The sequence below is a fragment of the Trachemys scripta genome, chromosome 19, assembly GCF_013100865.1.
Source record: "Trachemys scripta elegans isolate TJP31775 chromosome 19, CAS_Tse_1.0, whole genome shotgun sequence".
Taxonomy (NCBI): Eukaryota; Metazoa; Chordata; order Testudines; family Emydidae; genus Trachemys; species Trachemys scripta.
In genome coordinates this window covers 15,490,768-15,512,040 of record NC_048316.1, presented here as the reverse complement: position 1 = coordinate 15,512,040, position 21,273 = coordinate 15,490,768, and the positions used below count along the sequence as shown (strand labels likewise).

General features: G+C 47.2%; 1 protein-coding gene across 2 annotated transcripts in view; it reads left to right on the top strand.

Moving 5' to 3' along the window:
- Positions 1-20,389, top strand: part of PAX7 (paired box 7) — a 153,159-nt gene extending 132,770 nt beyond the window's left edge. For both annotated transcript variants that reach the window (XM_034753640.1, XM_034753641.1), the window contains exons 8-9: positions 9,798-10,044; positions 15,451-20,389. In XM_034753640.1, coding sequence (XP_034609531.1) covers positions 9,798-10,044; positions 15,451-15,566 — 363 coding nt within the window. In that variant the 3' untranslated portion in view covers positions 15,567-20,389. The remainder of the gene's footprint in view (positions 1-9,797; positions 10,045-15,450) is intronic.
- Positions 20,390-21,273: the final 884 nt, after the last annotated feature.

Here is a 21,273-nt window from a genome sequence, read left to right as displayed (position 1 = left end):
CTCTAATGCTCAGATCCCATGCTGACGGTTGCATGATAAATATCTAGCTAGATAGCGCCCATTCCACCAAGCTATCTTTTATACCGTAATAGATTCCAGGGGTGAAATCTCACCCCACTGAAGTCAGAGCTGAAACTTTCATTGACTTCACTGGGGCCAGGATTTCATCCCAGTCATTTAAAATCTCATTTAAAAGCTTGATTGCATTTTATATAAAATAAATCTCCAGAAATAAAACACATTCTTCTAAGATAATGTATTTGGACCCATTCTGGTTCACACTGATTCCACCGGGCAATGGACTGATTCTGTTTGCTGAAGTTAGACTAAATGGCCTATGATCACTTTGATCAGATCTTTCTCAAGTTGTGGCGAATATGAGCCCTTATCCAGTCCTCTGCTACCATGCCCGACTGCAAGGATATATTTAATTTGTACCCCTGATGGGTTACCATACTCTTCACAGAGTTCCTTCAGTATGTCGGGATACAACTCATCTGGGCCTGGGGATTTTTATAAGTTCAAAATTGAGTGCTTGGTTTTGTAAGTAAAGTGTTAATGATTACAATAGAATCATTGTATTTCTCTACCCATGGGCACATTTGGTTATAGTCAACTTCCTCTAATGTGAAGACCTTTGGGTCTCCGTTTTATTTATTTATTTATTTATTTATAACTTTATTTATCTCCTCCCAAGTCTTTCATCAGTCCTACAGTAACCTTTCCCTTCTGCTACTGTTTAATGTAGGTTTAAAATAATCTGTTCTACCTGTAAGAATTGCCATACTGGGTCAGACCAATGTTCCATCTAGCCCAGTATTCTGGCTTCCAAAAGCGGCCAATGCCAGATACTTCAGAAGGAATGAGCCGAACAGGGCAATCATTGGGTGATTTTTTGAACCCCGTTATACTTTTGGCCCTATGACACTAAGATATTAGAAAGGTATTGATATGAAGAAGGATTAGAGCTTACTTAGTAGGTGAGAGGAGTGAGATGAGGTGAGAGGGTCTCAAAGTAGAAATGGGAAATATTAAGTTAGGTACAAATAAACCATCTCTGAAATGACTTGGACAGTAGAGAATGAATTTCCAAATGGAGGAACTGAGTGACCTCTACTGATGGTGAGGATCAGCTCCTCGTATTGGGATTCAGAACAGAGGAGGAACCTGCTCCGTGCAGGTAGTGGGACTGGAGGAACTGACATGTTTCCCAGAACTCATGTAGGGCTCTGTCAACCTTTTCCTCTTCCAACAACTTTTGAAAATGCTGAGATAAGTGAAACTAAAGGAAAGAGGTTTACAGGTGTCACCACAGAAGTCAAAGTTGGATTTTTCCCTACAGGGAATCTTCTAGTGTTTTGTCCAACCTAGTTTTAAATGTTCCAGGTGATAGGGTTTCCCGTATTTCCCAAGTGATGGACTTTCCGCTTCATGCTTTAGTCGATGATTCCACTGCCCAATAAATACATCTCCCTGGCAGGATGTTCTTCCTAAAGTTTCCCTTTGTGAATGTCTTCCCATTACTCCAAGTTACACTCTCTCATACAACCCTGTGTAAGATTTCTGCTTCGTTGGAGTTTGCACTCCAAATATTCGTAGATTGTTATGTCCTTCCTTTATTCACAGTTTAGCCAAGCTATGCATATTGAGGCCAACATTTTCTAAAGTAGCCATGGATTTTGGATGCCTTAAGATGTCTGAAGATGGACACCCAACAACTGAGGCACTCAGAATCACTTGAGAAACTATTAGCCTTAAGCTCTGTTCTCCTTCCCTCAAGAACCAATCCTTCCAGCCTCCTGATCATTTTTTGCTGCTCTTCTCTGAACTCCTTACAATTCGTTCGTATCTTTCTGGTCATCAGGTGTCCAGAGGTAAATGTAACATCATCGTCCTGCTACATGATGTGATGCCTCTATAAATGCACCTAAAATTATAACAACCTTCCCTGCTCCCCTCCCCTTGGGTACCAAAAAATGACCACGTCTAGGCCCACAACCAATAAGGATTTATTTCATCAGCTCTTTAAGGAATGATCAAATGGTGCAGTTGTCTGCCATTGGTTATTCAAACCTGTTACCACTGGTATCTTTTCTCTCTAGTATCTGGCTCATCTAGTCTTGGTGTCACACCAGTTTAGCCTTTACATTACATCCGTCTAGCAATCTGCTTATCAGAAACCTCACCCTTAGATAAACATGAAGTAAGTCAGCTGAGTAAGTACAAGATTCATGGATGGGGTATGATCAGCCACCTTGTGACTAATGAGGAGACATCCTTCTCCCTGGTAGCTATCTCTCACTGCAGTGAGTACTCTCCTACTTACATACTGACCTGCTGCTGTTTGGTGTCACCATTTGAATGTGCACAAGTTGTTTCCAGATGTCTCTGTGCCTGGGAGAGGCATTGTAGCAGCAGTGAGTTGGCAATCCAAGCCCTCAATTGTTTTTCTGCCCCCTGAGTGCCACATTCTGGTGTTTGTTCTTCTGGAAGTAATGCTACAAACCATGGCACCACGCTTCAGGGAGAGCAGGGGCCTCAAAGCTGCCCATTGGAGTCCCACCTTTGCGATAACAACAACAATAACATGCACTGATACCGCAAATTTCATCCCTGGATCTATTATTATCCTCCCTTGTAAAAGGCAAAGAGAAGTTAGATGACTTGCCCAAGCATCACATAGTGAACCAATGAGAGAGTTGGGAATAGAAGCTGAGTCTCCTGGCTTCCAAGCCTGTGTTTTAACCAGTAGCTCACACTACCGCTCCCACATAGCTCAGGTAAGGTCATACAGTGAGTCAGTGGCAGACCTGGAAACAGAATCCAGAACTGCTGGCACACAGCCACCTGTTTTGACCCTCCCTGCACACCCTGGATATAATTTTCACAATGGTGAGATTTTTGAAGGGGGCTGGATAATTTTCTGACCATCATTACAGTTTGTAGCTAGGCAACGTACGACTGTGATGGGGCAATCGAACCTCATGCTTCAGGGTATAAGCTGATTATCTTCTGGGGTCAGAAAGGAATTGATGTTAGCCCCTTTCTCCCCCACTGGTCAGGTGCATTATGGGAGGAATTTCTTGCCTTGTTCTGCAATATCAAAAGTGGGCGGTTCCGCTGTCTGGAGCGGCTCACACTGTGAGTGCCTACTTCAGAGCAGACTGTCCAAAAACAGGGCAGACACCCCAAACTGGTGGTATGTTCTATAATTAGCCAGATACAAATGTGAACTCCTGGATCACTATACCGGTCTTATAATGGAGTCACAGACAGTCCCCTTCGATTCTCCAACCTATCTTGCTACCCAAACTGGACTTTGTGATAAAAGGTCACTCCATCCAAAAATCACACCACATCAGGTTGCTCCCAGGCCCAAGAGACCAGTCATTTCCCCAGATCAATTGGTACTTCAGATCTTACACCAAAGTCAACGCTAGCAGCCAATTCTAGAGTAAACTAACTAAAGGTTTATTAGCTAAGAAAAGGAAATGAGAGTTATTGAGAGGTTAAAGCAGGTAAAATAAATGCACAGGTGAGTCTCAGTTTGAAACTACAAATGGTGGCAGTGATGTTATAAACTGCCAGTCTTCCAAAAGTCTTTTCAGGGTACCCAGATTGTCTCTGGGGATCTGCACCTTGCATCTGGTACACTTCCCTGTAAGAGTCCAAACAGTCCAGAGAGGAAGGATCTTTCCTTGAATCCATACATCTAGCGTCTTCTCACAGAAAACAAGCTGACAGGGTCACTACCCACGTGGACTTTTCCTTTGATGACATAGAGTGAAGAATGCATTTTGCATCTTTGACCTCCAATCATCACTCACAGTGACCACTCGCTTTGAAATGAGCTCTTTTCTGTTAGAGTTCTTCATTTGCATTCTACAAGCCTTCTTTCTTGATGGGTTATTTTGTTTCTACTACATAATAACAGGATACAGATACGTGAAAACAATGCAAGTAACATCCCATTATTTTTCCTGAAGTTTAAACACCAAATACACTCTCTGATACGTTTAACAATCGCTTTGATCTAGACTAATTCACAAGTGAATTGGCCTGGGGCTTTGGCATGAGTTGGCACCTGGTCTGCCAGTGTCACATTGGCCATTGCCAGAGACAAAGTGCAGAACTAGATGGAGTGATTGCCTGTAGGATATCTGCAGTCCCTTTCATGGCTGTTTTCCCCACACCCTGTGTAATGACACTAGCCAGCACAAGCTGTTAGTCAGGACGAGAACTAGAGAGAACCACAGAGTCTGTCTGTGTCCAGCAGCCTCAATGAGGAGTCCCCTTCATATTCATTGCGGCCGGTCTCCTCTCCAGCGCGAGGGATAGTGGATTCTGATCCTGTTTGTTTTCATGTTTGTGGAGGTGCGCCCCAATGTACTGCCTCCCAAAGGAAAGGTCAGTCATCGTGCAACTGACAGATTTCCACATTGTCCTTCTCTGACCCATTTTCTAGCTCCTTAGAAGCTCGGGCAGGTATTTTGTGGGTTGAGTTGCCAGAAAGGCACTTTTGTGTTGGGAAGGAAGCAGACGGGGATTTGACTCACGGTTCCCAGGGTGGGAGCACCCTAAGCTTGTACCCCCTTTCCACAACGAGTAAGGCGGGGAAGGACTGGCCCTGCCAACCTGGCCCTTCCCCATCCTGGCAATGAGCCGCTGGAATGAGGGGGAGAATATCAATGAAAACAAGACCGGGCCAAAAGCAGCGACTCCAGCCTCGGGGTGCGGCAGGGGTCTCTAGAGTTAACTTTAGGGAGGGGATATTTGGGGGTTGTCTTTCTTCACATTTCTACAGAGCATGAAACTTACATAATATTCTCTCCCCTCCCTGCCCCCGCTCCCTTTGGTATATAAAAAAATATCGCCCCATCACTTCGCTGCCTTTCAAACGCCTCCCCCACGACACACAACACCCCCCCACACACCTACCCGCACAACCTCCAAACCTCCAAATCTGGAGCCCCGATTGCAGAGATTGAGGCTCCTAATTGCACATCACTTTCCAAAGCCGCATTCGTTTATCATAAAGGGTGCACATTTCCCCCGCTACAGTTTCCACGGCCAGAGGCCCTGAGGGCCAGCTCAGAAATGGAGGGAATTAATTACATTTTTTAAACTCCCCTTCTTTTAAAGTACAGGAGAGAGTGATGAAACGTCCCGGGGGGGAACTGGGGGACTGTAGAGAGGATGGGGGGGTAGTGGCAGGAAAGGAGGGACCTATTATTTCATCCAGGAGGCTCTATTTTACCTTATCCTCAGCGCGACCCCCCCCCAACACTCTGAGATCCTCCTTTCCCCCATGACAAGCGGGCTCCTAAAAGGGTGGAAATGAGGCCAAAGGCTCATAGCACCATGGCTGTTATTGACTTACCCTTAAGTGCAAGCTCACGCCAAGCCTGTGACTGATTTGGGGCAGCAGAAAAGGAAAAGGAGATGGGGGGGGGCGGAATTGACAAGAGGGAGGGAAAGGCAACGCTGTCCATTGCCATGATTGACAGGTAACAGATTTCCCTCCAGATAAAACCTTACAGATGTGGAGTGGGTATTGATTTTTAGTTAGTGATGGTAATGCACCAAGAAGTAATAAATTATAGGAAAGCAAGGTCAAGAAAGGAAAGGTAAAAGGACTTTGCATTCTTAAGAAGGGGATTACTCCATCTGCCCTCAACTTCCCCAAGTTCAAAAGGTGGTTGGAAAATGAGTTGCACCAGTGGGCGTGAAATGCCAGATAGTGCTAGCCTGCCTCCAAGCTGGAGACCTCTTCTTCACCCCCTCTTGTGGAGGGTGGTCAACACTCGGTGGCTGATGTCAGCGGGGGTGTAAGAATCCAGGGTCCACCTCTTGTTGTTTCTGTTACAATAGCATCTAGAGATGAGATACGGATCCCCAATGTACTAGGGCTGTACAAACACATAGGACGAGACAATCCCTGCCCCAACAAGCTCACAGGCTAAATAGACAAGACAGACCAAAAAAGCATTTCGCAGAGCTTCAGAACGATGCTGCTGTCTTCTCTGGGTGCTGATATGTTGGGACCCTCTTGGCTTCTAATATAATAACAGTAATTGCACTTCTGTACCCCAGCATCATATGTCCTAGGATCTCAGAGCTCTTTACAGGCATGTCTGAATTCAGGATCTCGACACCCTTGTGAGATAGCATCAATCCCATTTTGCAATGGGGAAACTTTAGAGAGGTGAAGTGGCTTTCCCAAGGCGTCACAGAGAGCCAGGAGCAGAGCTGGGAACAGAGAACAGGAGTCCTGGCTTCAACTGCATGAAACTCGGCAGTTGTTTGGTGCAGGCTTTTCTTAGGGTGACCAGACAGCAAGTGTGAAAAATCGGGACGGGGCTGGGGAGGTAATAGGAGCCTATATCAGAAAAAGCCCCAAATATTGGGACCGTCCCTCTAAAATCGGGACATCTGGTCACCCTCCCTTTTCTCCAGTTTCAACTCTCACAGGTTGGGATACTGTAGGCCTGAGTCTCATTTATACTAAGACCACTTCAGCTCACTCCATCTCGTCACAGGGCCCGACAGTGAGTGTAGACATAACTGGCATCCACGCTGAGGCCCTTTTACGCTGCCAGAGTGCAGGTGAGGCTCCGCCCGAGCTTCACCGTATGGTTTTGAAAGCTCCTCGAATCCCTCAAACTCAAAGTGAAAGAGAACCGCTCAGTTCCATATGATTTCTACAGGCAACATCTCTGAATGTATCCTATGACCAAATCTTCACCCGTACAGCACTGCAAGGCCTGGACAGCTCACTAAGGAGTGCAGGAGGAGAGAGGAGGTGATATCTTAGCCTTCAGTCACTGAGCTATTGCTTTCCAAAAATAATGAACAACAGCCATTTGTGCGCCTGATCCTAGCCATGAATTGAATTTAATATCTCAGTCTGGCCCCACGTATGCCGGGGACAGGTGCCCTAGATGTATGTATAATAATAAATAGCTAAGGCACTTGCCTCATTGATGATCAGTTCCTTCTGAGCCAATTCACCTAGTCATGAAGCTCCTGCCATACCATATGAAATCAGGTTACACTAGACCAGCCAGCCTGCCAGCCTGATCCAGCCCGCCTGATGTATTTAGATGACTTGCATGTCCTATTCAGCAGAATCTCAGCGTCTGTTTAACGGGAAAAAGCCGGTTTCTGACCCTCGTGATGGTGAAGAACACTTCCAAATATGAACTGAAGGAAAACCAGTGCAGTGTCGCCTTCCTGAGTCTTCAGAGAGCCTGAAACAATGGCTCAGAGAGGTGTAAAATCCCCAGTCTCCTGTAAATCTCATTAGACCGTCAGACTCAAACGATCACACTTGAACGTCAAAATGAACTATTGCAGAACTGATCATTTCAGCAGAGGGAATGTGGAAGGGGGTAGGAGGTTGGAAACAGGTGTTGCTGTAAGGAACATAGAGGGAAGAGCAGAGGAGAGACACAAAGACAAGGAAGAAGGGGAGAAAGGCGGGTGGGGAAAGAAGAGAAGGGAAGGGCAGAAATAGTAGTGGCCCAAAGGGAGACTTATTTTTCTACCGAGGGATCCACTAGTAACTAAAAGTTTAGTTAGCATTTAAAGGCCGGATGCTACCATTGATCCCATTGGGCAGCCGGGCCAGGACTTAAAGTGGAATTTGGCCCTTTCTACCACAGGAGTTTGACACCACTGCATTAGTCCATCCTGTCATCTGAAATCAGCTGAGCTCCCTGAGACTGTTAGAGTTTCGGGGGAAGTTATCCACCTTAGGGCAAAGATGATAGAAACCCCTGGGATCCCAGGGCGAAGAGCCCCCTTTTCTGTATTGTACCTGGACTCAAAGGCTGCAGTATGCGTCTGGAGCCAGAGGGATGGCCTAAGAATATAGGACTTGCAATTCTGGGTTAGGCCAGTGATCTGTCTAGTCCAGCAACCAGTCCCCAGTATCAGCTGGTTCCGAGAAAGGTGCAAGAAACCCTGCAGTAGCAGTTATGGGCTAACCTGCTCCCAGAGAAACTTCCCTGCTAATCCCCAATAGCTACAGGCTGGCGTAAGCCATGGTGCAGGAGGGTTTACATCCCTTTCCAAAAATGTTGTGGGAAAAGACGCTGACGTCCTCGATGATACATATGTGGACAGCTCCGTATAGTATGTTCAGGGCTTTAGTAGGGATAGCACATGCTGCTGGCTTTGTGATGCCCTGCCTCACACGGCCTGGGGCTGAAATAATGTGTGAGGAAGAGGAGGAACTCTGAACTCCCAGCCGAGTAGACCCCAGGGATGGGGGTTATACTGATTTTCCAGCTGATAAGCTGACACCCTCTCCAATCCCCCATCACCGCCTTCTCCACAGGGGTCCAGCCATTGCTGATCTGTGAATCCAACGCGCAGACAAATCCCCGAGAAGGGACTCAGCCTGCTCGAGTCGGGAGGTGACACTCCGTCCAGGGAAAAGGTCTTTGCTGGACTCCTGAGTCCTTCCGGGGGAGAGGGAGGGGGGAAAAGCAAATGTCAATCCGCCCACCCCCCATCACTCAGGATAAGCTCCTGCCTTAGCGAGGGAGGGGAGGGAAGGAGGGCAATGGGGTTGAGTAGAGAGGGAAATAGCTGTTCTATGGAATCCCCCCTTGTGTCATTCCCTCTGCACAATAGCTCCCCAGGCCACCGGCAGGGGATAAAGGGCTTGTTCTGCCTCTCGCTGGGCTGCAAATATTTTCAATTTGCCACTTTAATTGATGTCAATAAGGTTATGCTAAATGTGGAGATTTTCAACATTTCTGCTTTCGAGCTCCACGCTGGCTCCCGAGGTGACCGCTGCCCGCCCCCCCGGGCGAGCTGCCAGCACAAACGCTGCAAACCTGCACGTACCCGGGGACGGGGGACGAGATCAGCCCAGATGCGTCAAAGACGCCTCTCCTCCCCTCAGCTCCTGGTCCTCAGCTCCCGGCCTGCAAACACTTACACACTTGACAACCACGAGGAACCTCACTGATTTCAATAGGACTGCATGTGGTAGTAAAGTTTAAATTTAAATTAATGGAGATATCCTATCTCCTAGAACTGGAAGGGACCTTGAAAGGTCATCAAGTCCAGCCCCCTGCCTTCACTAGCAGGACCAAGTACTGATTTTGCCCCAGATCCCTAAGTGGCCCCCTCAAGGATTGAACTCACAACCCTGGGTTTAGCAGGCTAATGCTCAAACCACTGAGCTATCCCTCCCCCCAAAAAGTCTGATGCTCTACCGACTGAGCTATCCAGGCTCCCAAGTTAAGCAGGTGCACAAGGATTTGTAGGATCAGGGCCCCGGTTCTCAAACTGACTCGCTCCATCCTGGTCCCGTTGGCCTTACAAACACCTCTCCTCTAACAGGCATTTTCTCTGCAAAATGAACCAACGGTGGTTACAGTCTCAAAGTGGGAAGATAGTTTAGGTGATGCCTTAATTTTACAGCCAAGGGTAATATTGAGATGGGCTGAGCTACCACCAGCAATTTAACACCCTTTTCTTTACCTGTGCTTTTGGAGAAGGGGTGGGCTTCAAAACCTGCTCTTCCAGGTTAGATCCAAAACCGGGAGCTTACTATTCAGATCTGGTTCAGATGGGAGCCCAAGATGGCAGAAATCTCATGATCTTTATTCTATCTTTATTTGACTTTATCCTCCAGGGTCTTCAAGCTGGCACCGTTCGGCAAACGTAAACTGACTTAAAAGCCACCATAGATATGGGCTGTCACAAGACCACTTGGAGGCAGATCTAAGCCTGCTCTCTGTGTGCCCATCGACAATGCTTTCCCCCCTTTGCTTCCCCAGGTGATGAGCATCCTAAGCAACCCGAGCGGCGTTCCGCCACAGCCCCAGGCTGATTTCTCCATCTCTCCCCTCCACGGTGGTTTGGACACCACCAACTCCATCTCCGCCAGCTGCAGCCAGCGGAGCGACTCCATCAAGTCTGTTGACAGCCTCCCCACCTCGCAGTCCTACTGCCCTCCCACCTACAGCACCACCGGTTATAGCGTGGACCCCGTGGCCAGCTACCAGTATGGACAGTATGGACAAAGTGAGTATCGATCCCACCAGAGAGTCGGCTGGACTTAAGCAGAGTTAGGTGCGGGGCGGGGTTGGGGTAGAGGAACCAGCAGTCAGATGGGGTGTTGGCTCTGCGCTCAGGAATGGATTCCCATGGATGTCTGTACCGAGAATCATTCTTTAGGGACTAACCAAACAGACACCGTCCCGCTCTCTTCGTGCTCTGTACAGGGTCCCCCACTCACTTGCCATCTATTGGAAAAGTCTGAATGAAAGATATTAAATAGAAATATTTATATTGTAAGAGAAGGAGGGGTACCTCCGGGATCCCTCTGCTTCCCCATCTCCTACTCCTGCACCCTCAAAGGCCCTACATCATGGTAACCCTGCTTCTGTCCAAGGAGAGTTAGACATGGCTAACATGACATCCCTAGCCAAGGGACCAAGCTCAGCTGCACAGACATTAGCCCACCAACCCAAGCTGTCAATAAAAATATAGGGTGGATATCAACACAACTTGAATCAATCATTAGAAAAACGCATTTGATGCACATCACGGATCCTCAGCTGCCAAAACCTTCCCAGTCAAACAATTCACAGTCCCCTTCATTCAGTTCTGACCCAGCTGCCAACACCCGCAGCATCTCTTTAAACTACCAAGGGTTTCATCAGATAGATGTTTAAGGTGACAAACCCACTCAGCTTTGGGGCCTCCTCACCCGGAAGAGACTCATGCCAAACACACAGAGGTGGGATACATGGCCACTTTGCTTCTACACATGCAGCCCGATTGGGAACAGAATCCAAGCAGCAAAGAAACAAAAATGAGAGAGAGTTTCTCGAGCCTTATCATTATGAATTAGACACCCTGTCAGCAGGTACAAGTTGTGTAGGTAGGTTCTGGAATTTCGGGTGCTTTGAATGCAACCACCCCCCTTCCAAATTTGCATAGGAATTATTGTTGCTATGGCCTCAATTTGACCTCAAGGACGGGGATGGGTGGTTGGATGAATGGAGGTAACATGCCTTTCCCGACATTCAGAAATTGCTGACTGTGGAAATGTTACTACCATACTACCTGTCCCCAAATTCTCCTGAAACGTCCCTTCTGGGAGTCTCCTTCCAGAAATATTGACTCAGGATAGCATGGGAAATCGCCACCCAGTGGCTGATACAGAGGTCTTTTGAAATCGGTGCTGACGGGGAAATTGCCAGGCACGTGTGTGTTTCATAGGCGACATCATATCCAGGAATCCCAGCCCTGGTGGAATTGAAGTGATCATTCCAAGCCTGGTGCCAGTTCCAAACCTTAATTCCTGCCTCCAGCCCACCATTTTCCTTGTGACCAAGGCAGGCCTGGCCCATCAAATCTCACTTGTTGCCTCAGTCAAGAAAAATGCTGAAAGGGTGTGTTTGTGTGTGTGTGTGTGTGTGTGTGTGTGTGTGTGTGTGTGTGTGTGTGCGCGTGAGGGGCAAAGGGTTTTGTCTGGGAATCTGTGACTTCTGCTACTACCGCTGGGCAACACGGGGGATTGCTTAGTTTGGCAAAACCTTGGTTTGGGTCTAGGAAACTTAGAGATAGGCCAGGGTCAGAATCCTGGGTGTGAACACACTCAAACTGTTGTGAAATGTAGATCTGGACCCGAACCCAGCTGTGACTTATTTGAGCCCCCAACATTTGAGGGCTGGGGGAATGGCTCATCTCGGCAACAAAACCTGTGTAAGGCATTCTGAGCATCCTAGCTGGCCTTTGAGGCGACGCTGGGGTCAAGGCTCTGCCGTCTGAGCCAAGACTCACTGAAATCAAGTGGAATCTTTCCGTGGGCTACGGATCAGGCCCAAAAAGACAGCGGTTGGGAGGGTCGGTTTCACCTCTAGAATGGCTGGGTCACGAAAACACTAGAGACCCTGGCAGAGGGCTCACCTGCCGGTGTTAAACTAATAAGTGTGTGTTGTGCGAGAGTGACCCACAATGGGTTAAAGGTGCATCCTCTTCCTCCCTAGCTCTCCAGCTTGCCCATGGCTTGTCCTCGGTGACCTTTCCTTCCATTCGGCCGTGGCTTTTTATTCCCCTCTCCGTCACAGCCCTTTAATGTCTTTAACTTCTATGGCTAAATGAGAACCGGCTGTGGCGGCAGACAGGATCAATAGCAGCTTCCCCCTCGCCCCTCCTCTTTTTGTTTTTAGGGAGCTTGATCTGCGACCCCTTGACCTTCCCCTCACTTCTGGATGCAAGGCTGGACACACGTGCTATTGATAAAAATCTTAAACAAATTCCAATACCATGTATTTCCAATAAAGATCCCCTTGGGCAGGACGTTAGTCACACCCCATGTGTGTAAAAAAAAAGGGGGGGGGGATAAAATTTTAAAATTTAAAGAAGGAGTTGAGAAAAGACAAGAGAAAGATCAAAAAGGAGAAGAGAAGAGAAAGAAACGCTTGTCTTGTTTTGCTGCAGGAATTCTTATTTGGGGCTCTCTGAAACCATCCGCTCAAATCCCTTGATATTCTTTTATTTGTCTCCCCTTTTTTGTTTCTGTCTCGTGTCTCCCTCTTTTCTGCAGAGTGTTTAGACTTTCATCCCATTTCAAAGTCTGGTTTTGAGCTTACGGTTCAATCCGCCGGGCTCGGTTTGCAGTGGGAACGTTTTCCGGTTTATTTCAATCAGAACCCGGGCTCCCAAACGTTCTGTGCCCAGCAGCAAATCTCGTACGATTGACAGAGTTAGACCAGATGTGCCGCGCTCCCCAGAGACATTCAGGTAGCCAGCCACAAAGGGTCCCTTCCTGTTGCCGAGGTGAAGGTAGGGTGAGACGCTTTTAACACACACGCACACATGCACACACACACACAACCTCCACCACTTCTTCCCATTGCTGGGAACTGGATTCACTCCCAATCACATGAGCCAGTGAAGCCCAAGTGTTCCCCGTGTAATACTCCTGCCTTTCAATGGGGTGCTGGATGGCAACTGTGCCCACAAACCAACGTTATGTATGTTAAGATGAGATACATTTGAAGCTTCAATTTCCCTATCTATACATGATGCCCTGTGCAGGGCCTGCTCAGAAGCCCATTGACTTCAATAGGGTTTGGATCAGGTACATAGAGAACACGATCTATCTGTCTATCTAAGAGATGCTGAGCACATGCGATTCCTGGTACAGTCAATGAGAACTGTGGGTATTCAGCACCGGCATACACACACACTCCCACTCGTACACACACCTGTGCATTTCTTTTTGTTTTGATTTCCACTCTGTCTTAAACCAACTCTGATTTCTGGCAGGGAATGACCCACTTTGCGTGAACCCTTCCCAGAGGTGTAGAAAGGGATTGATGGGTGGCTTTTGTTGGTTGGTTAGTTGGTTGGGTTGGTTGGTTGGTTTTTAATAATAATACCACCACATTTCTAACACCAAGTGATGACCAAAACAGGTAGAGCAACTCCTGACCAACCTTCAGAACGTACTAATTTCCCAGGAGAATTAATATTCCCAGCTCGCCCTGCTTTTCCTCCCTCCGCAAGTACGTGTCGGAGCCCGTGCCTTGCACAAATGTCAGTGTGGGGGGGAATATACATAAGGATGGATGCACAAAACCAGCACATACACACAGAGCACTCTTAATTGTATGGGCAATATGGCCATGTGTCAGGAATGAATGTGGTCTACTAGCCTACCTCACATATACACACCCACCTAACACACATGCACCACAGCACAAATGTACAGGGTTAAGCCTTTGGACCAAGCAAACTAGGAACATGGGAATCTCATTCTTCCGGGATCTTCCATGCACCCCAATCCATCCCCCATTTCCCAGTCTTGTGGTCCCATCAGGCTCCCGTACTGGTAGGCCACCTCAGGGACTGAACTCACGCTGCCCTTCACACCTCAATGTAACTTTATCCTGTGCCCGAGTCCATTTGCCGCTCACGTGTCCCAAGCCGTGAACACTCATACACAGAGGCAACGCACAGCATGTTCTGTCCCAGCCGGTGTGGAGCAGGGGTGCCAGATTAATGTGGTCCTTACCGTTCCCAGAGGCCGGAGCTATGCTAATGATGCCGGTGATGGAACGCAGAAGCGTGAAAGGAATTCTAATAGATATGACAAGTCTAATAAGAATTTGTGTCTGGAAGGGACCCCCTTTGGGGCAGGCATCTGACAAGATGTTGATGGCTGAAATTTGTTTACTCATTGGCACCGATGGTACATCTCCTGCCAGCTCCTTATTAATCTAATTTGAGACATTATAGCGAGTGAGAGGGAGAGACTTTGACTGAAGCTCTGCTAATGAGCGGTGTCACCATCCTGCCCTGTCCCTCTTCCCCTTCAGTCCATGGGGCGGTTTGTTGAGCTGGAACTTGGTCACAACTTGGGATATGGAGAGTCCCCGGATTACCTCGGGAGTTGCCAATGTGTCTTCCATGATGATGATCAACAGAGGCTTCTCCCAGAAGGGGAGGAAGGAGGCGAGGAGTGAAACTATCATCATACAGTGTCTGGGTCAGATTCTAATCTCACTCACACTGGGCTAGCCCCATTGAAACCAGTGAAATAATTTACAGCAGCGTAACTCAGATCACTGGTGGGCTCTGTGGCTGTGAGGGAACACAGGGAGTTGAGCAGGGAGATCTCTGCGCTCACCCAGCGCTCCTACCAGCTGTCGTTCTCTTCAGCCTTCATCCTTAGGCAGCTACCCAGGACATTCCATTGTCTATGGGAGATGGGGAATTCTTGTGTTTTTCCAGACATTTTCACTAGGTTTGGGGAAGACGAGTGAATCTATAGCCACGTGTGCAAAGTTCTGTGAATGCAACAGCTGCATTTCGCTCCAGCAGGGCTTTCTCTTCTGCCAGGCTGCTCTAGCAGGTCCTGGGCCTACCCGTCTGTGACTCCCCTCCCATGGTGGGGGCCTGCGTGTCTGCAACTCTCTCTGCGACAGGGCCTGTCTATCAGTGACTCCTCCCCACGGCAGGGGCCACCTGTCTGCAACTCCCTCAGTGGCCGGGTCCGTCTGTGACTAACCTAATGGGGCCTGTCTCTCTCCCCCAACCACCACAGAGGACCCCTTTGTGTCTGTGACGCCGCCTTCTCCACAGCGGGGCGTGCATGTCTCCATCTCCCTCTGTGGTGATGCCCCTGTGTCTGTGACTCCCCCCTGTGGCAGGGCCTGTCTGTGACTGCTCCCCGTGGTGAGGCACATGTGTCTACAACACTTCCTGCACCAAGGCTCATGGGTCTGTGGCTCCCCGCTATGGCCGGGCTCATGTGTCTGCAACTCCCCCCATGGCTGGGCCTGTCTGTCGGCGATTCCCCTTGTGGCAGGGCTTGTGTATTATCCTCTTTTAAATGGACGTAAAATGCCTCATGCCCCCCAAAGCCCAATCCTCATGCTGTGTTTTTTTTTCCCTTCCTTTTCCCCCCCGCAGCTGCTGTCGATTATTTGGCCAAGAACGTGAGCCTGTCTACACAGCGTAGGATGAAGCTGGGAGAACATTCAGCTGTGCTGGGCCTCCTACCGGTAGAGACAGGCCAGGCTTACTGAAGAGCCCATCTGTGCCAACAACCCACTCCAGCAACCTGGTACCACCACAGAAAACACCACCGGCAGCCTTCCAGGGTTCCACCTCTGCCCGGACCCCGCTCCTTTCCAAATCCCCACCACCCTGCACCAACTCAAGCTGTGAAGGAGATGGGAAAGAGGGCGGGAGGGCTCTCCATGTATCCAGTTCCTTACCGAGCACTCTTCTAAGACGCCAACCCAGCCTCTTTAACCGTGACTCCTTCTACGGCCAGAGACAATGGGTTGGATACATTTATTGACCCTAATGTTCATGCCCTCCCTCCAGCCCACCTGGTCAGCTTGGCATACTGCCCACACTTACTGACTTTCCATTGATCTCGGTAGTTGGCACAGTCAACGCTGAATTTCTTTTTCCATTGTAAAATATATTTTTTTATTTCCCCCTCTTTTTTATTGTAGTAACTTGGTGGCTGTTGTATAGAAGGAGTAACCAAGCTGATCACTAAGGGTGATGCCCTTCGGGACCAAAAGAACCTTTGGACCAAATATAAGAAGGTGTTTAAAAAACAAATGAAAGTTACAGCAAACCTGTCCACCTCCCACGCTGCTGATAGGATCCCATAGCAAGGAAAAAGCAGGCAGGGATGTTGCTCAGCAAAGGTGGGATTTGATGGATGCTATAAATGCTCCAACCTGGGACCTTTGGAAAGTGTAAATGTAAATTGCTGAGGGGGGTTAGGAGAAGTTGGGGGCAGGTATGAGCAACACTCAGTTTTCCTCTTAGGGACCAACTAGATCCCGACAGGATGGTGTGGGGCTGACTGAAAACCACTTGCATCCCATAGCAGCAGGAGAGTCAGTAAGAAATGTTGGCGCATGTGCGTGTGGAGGGCTGGCATGGACAGTGTTTAGGCCAGGTGGCGTCTGATTGATTGGGCAGAGTGAGAACTGAACAATGACCTTCCTTCGCTCAGCGAGTTTGATCCTGGCAGTGAGGGAGAGTGGCTGTGTATGTTGGCAAGGGAGGCACGCTGCCCAACGGAGCCTAGCTGGAGACACTTCAGCTTTCAGAACTGGGTCCTTCTGCTGCTAGAACATGACTGAAATGAAATGAGACTTGTTCTGAAGGCGCCTGTCAGGGAAGTCTCCCATCAAGTGAAGGGCTGAGTGACGAGTTAGTCGCTGGGATGGAGGAGGTGCATTAGCTAAGGCACAGTGCCACACAAAACTGGAGTGTGCGTCATGCACTGGGGAGACAGAGGGCTGTGGGAATGGTCTGACCACGACAGTCTGTCTCCAACTGGCCAGAGAGAGAGGGAGGCATAAACCCACATAATGCACCTATTTGTGCTGTGCTGTACGGCAGAGGAAAGACTCTTGTGCCCTTATGCACGTAACTCTTTATTTCGCAACCTACCAGGATAAGTACTTGTCTCTTACCTTAAGTAACTCGTCCTTTTCGCCATCATCTGGTCCTTTTCTGGACAGGTTGATCTCTTGGTCCCTTCTCTTCATATTTCTGTGTTCTTTATTTTGGAGCTACATTCTCTCTAGTACCCAGATTTTTTTTTTTTTTTTTTTGGTTCAGATTTGCCTCCCTCTTTTCTGTAGCATACAGCACTCTTTCCTCCATACCAACCCATGATCCTGCTCAGCTCAATGTTCAGGTAAACCCAGCTGGGAATAACAAGTTATATACGAGTCACGAACCACGTGGGGCTTATACCGTTTATTTATATGGTGCAGTAACAATCTTCACTCATCCCGATAAAAGGCTATAGCAGGTCCCTAAACATTTAGACGTTCTTCCCCCTTTGACTGCATTTAAATGGCTCACCTCCGAGAACACCCTTACTGTTTACTCATCGCCCTGAAGAGGCTGGGGAAAGCTGCCATTGAAACAACCCATCCTGCCCCATTCCTTTAAACGATCTTGTGCCAGCCAGTGACTCATTTGTAAGGTCCAACGTTCCATGGATTGGCAGCAGATGCTGCATGCCGGGTCGGTCAGACACAACTTTCTGGTGTCTATATTGGACGTCCCTTCAGTGGAGTTGAGAGATGTGGGGGGACCTAGTTTCTGCCTCCCAGTGACAGATGATTAAAGGGCGGGTGAGGGGGCGGATTTCTTCCCTGTATCCTTCAGCTTCTTCTTTTTTGCATTTCCCTCAAACCATCAGTCCTTGTCTTTACACCTGAAGCAACATCTTCTGGGCAGTTTCAGGCTTTCTGGTGCCTTGCCCTTGGCTGCATTTTATTGTTAACCACAAAGTTGCCAACTCCCGTGGAGACGGCATCCCACATGGGCAAATTGCCAGGTCTTAGTCAAAGCAGATTTTTGCTTCATGTGTTGCTCTGTATTTCATCAGACACCATCCATGGCTTTCATCCAGCCCACTGCTTCACTGGGCTTTGTTGTTCCGAACTCCTGAAAGCATTTTAACACACAAGGTTCATCTCTCTTATTTATACACACACACTGCTGTTCAGTAGCTGGGATGCTGACAATTGTACACATAGAATCCTCTGCAATGATTTGTACAGAGAATCCAAATCCCTCCTTTGCTTGTCCAACTCTGCAACAAATAAAAGTGTGATTCCAGCACCTCCCCTCGACTCCGGGAGAATTTCCCGGGATCACAGAATTTCCTAGTTCTTGCATTTCACAATGCCATTTCCAAGACTAAATACTGCATATAAAGCGGGAGTTGATGAAGACAAGAATACTGGTTTCTTAGAGGTTACTGGCGAACTGAGATATGATAGACAAGAGGTGTTGCCCAAAGCTAGTGTGATAGAAAAGGAAAATGGAGACTTACGTGCTTTTGGTTTGGATCTGAAATGAGGAAGAGCAACTTTTGAATCCCACTTCTGGCTTGACTGTCCCTCCCAGTAACTATAATAACATTATTACCCCAACCACATCTAAACTGGAGAATCAAAGGAACATCTGGAAACTCAAAGCAGAGGCTAGGGTGTTTCCGTGAGATAGCCCATGGGGTCCGTGACTAAAACATCCATTTTAACCTGCTCCAGTACCTCATGGTTACCTGTGGTTTTTTAACAGACACCAGTAAGTACTGCTGCAGCCATAGAACATGTGCATTTGGGGATGATTTTACTGTGTGCCATGAACTGCGTTAGTCAGCAAAAAATATTGACGGCTGAGTGACCATAAGCACCCAAGAAGGGCTGTCACGCCCTAGAAATCTACAGCCTGACATGTCTTGGTGCTGTTAGGAAATGTAATGTACAGAGGAAAAATGTTAGTCCCCTGCATTAACTGAGCATTGTTATCACTGACAGCCAATTAAAAAGCTCTAGTAATATGCCAAGTCCTAAAAGCCATTTTATACTTCAACTAATTAAAGCCATTTTTGACTAAACTGATTTCTCGTCACCTGCTATATGATACAACCGGCAGGAAAGACCCACCTTGTAACAAGAAACGGTTGGCCACTGATCCAACCCACAAAAAGGTGCACTTCCTCTTTTCCCCACCTTGTTTTCTTGTATACTTGTGTGTGCATATATACAAAAGCAACAGACACACAACAGCTCCCAGTCTGTAAGGTGGCCCTCAACAGCATACAGCAGGTTGTAGTAGTGGGTATGTTGTTAACAGACAACTTCAGTTAAGCTAAGAGCCAGAGTGCAGGAGCCTAAGATAAAGAGTCTTAAAAAGAGGGAGCGTTATAGAAATCTGTTTACCAATTACCTTCACCAGAAAGTCCACAAACATCCTGGCTGCTGTTGTAAATAGAGTTCTTAGAGGAATATGAAAAACGCCCCATGCGAATAGCTATTCTCTGACCCTCTCCCTGAGGTCGCACTTATGTACATTAGTTGGATATTTGGTCATGTGCTGTATGTTTATAGAAAGTTGAGTTTTTTTATATACTAAAAACACAGTGAGTGCTGTGCTAGTTTAAAAAAAAAATGGGGCAAACCGTAGAAATTTGCATATCGTGTGTTTTCAAAATACATTCCAGAATCTTTGGGGTGGGATGGGTTTGTTTTTGTGGGTGGGGGGGTGTTTTTTTGTGTTTTAATTTTTTAAGGTACATTAATGTATGAAAGTCAAAAGATTTTGTTTTGTTTTGTTTTATTTTATGGATTGCCAACCTCAGTTCTGCTGAAAAAAAGACAAACTTGGGGGATGAGGTGGGGAAGCAAAATGGAGGGAGCGATGCGCTAAAGGCGAAGCGCTAGGAAGGGTGGAACCGCGGCTCTTGGCAACGGGCAAGCATCGGACTCACAGGAGCCTGGAGAACGCCTGGCCAGAGTCACTTGAAGTGAAATGAACTGGCCATGAGCAGACATTCCAACCATGGGGATGCAGGGACACCTGGGAACCCAAACAAATCCCGCGCTTAATAAAAACAAACCAACTGAAGGACACATTCAATGGACGTTCTCCCAGGATGATTTTTTTCCAGGCCTGTGAACACGATCCTTGTGGGAGAAGAAGTAATGGATTTGCTTTATCTCCCCACCCACCGGCACCATTCCGAGACCATGCTGGTCACTATCTCACCATGTTCTGCTGCTCAGCAGATTAGCCCCTGTTGTTCAGAGACTTTGTGTATTTAATGCTTTTAACCCATCACCCCTAACACCTCCATATACCCATCTGGGAAATATCTACATAGCACTATAGAACATTCCTTATTCCTAGTAACTGCGGATATGTTGCTTCTGTGTTTGACTCATAGCCATTTTGCTCCATGTGTATGCGTGTGTGTGTGTGTGCGTGCGTGGGTGTGCGTGCGTGTGTGTATATATATAATCGCACCATAATTTATTCAGCTATATGGAGTAGTAGAATAGAAAGAGAAACTGGTATTTGCTTTAACTACCTGCTGCCTGTAGGTGTCTCTCTGTAACTCAGGCATAACTGTTATACATTAAAAAAAAAAGAATTAAAAGTGTCTTTGGAGAAATTATTTAATTCACTTCGGAATGTGTCACATACAATAAAATGGGAGCTGCATGACAAAGATCTTGGAGTTTTATGGGTACTTGGTATAATAATAGGGTCATTTGAAAGTGAGGGGCCAATCAGGCCCTAAATGCCTAATTTAATCAAATTAACACACATTAAGACATGCAAAGAAATGCATTTTCACAAAGTGGTTGTTTTCATAGGACTGACAACACACTGATTTAACCTCTCCTCAGCAGCAATGGGTTCATTAACCCACACACTTCTCAGAGCCAGCGGGGGCTCAGATACCATGGTGGTGGGCACAACGTAAGACTCTAAATAGTTAACTAGAGTCCAAAAAATTGCATTCAAAGGTTTTGTTGTTGTTCTTTTTTAGCTTTTTGGTTTTTGTTTCGTTTTGCTTTTTAATGGAAAATGGCTTTTCGTTGAATCGGAAATTTTCACCAAAAATTGTTTTTTGTTGAAAATTATTCATTTTTTGCTGGCAACCGCAATTTTTATTTTCAAGGCTGTTGGCTTGTTTGTGTATTTGTTTGTTTGTTATTCAACAAAAAAATTCTTTAAAATTCCACAAAAAGTTTTATCAACAATTTTCATTTGCATCAAAATTTTCAAAAGGGAAAAAATAATATTTTCCAACCAGGTCTAGACATAACCAATGCTTTTTGTGCAAAAACAAATGTGTTTTGGCTTGGCAAGGTGGTATGTGAGTTGAATATGTCGTTGAACAAAAGCCACCATTTTAATTTCAGTGCCATTCAAGAAACTGGAGTTTGCCAA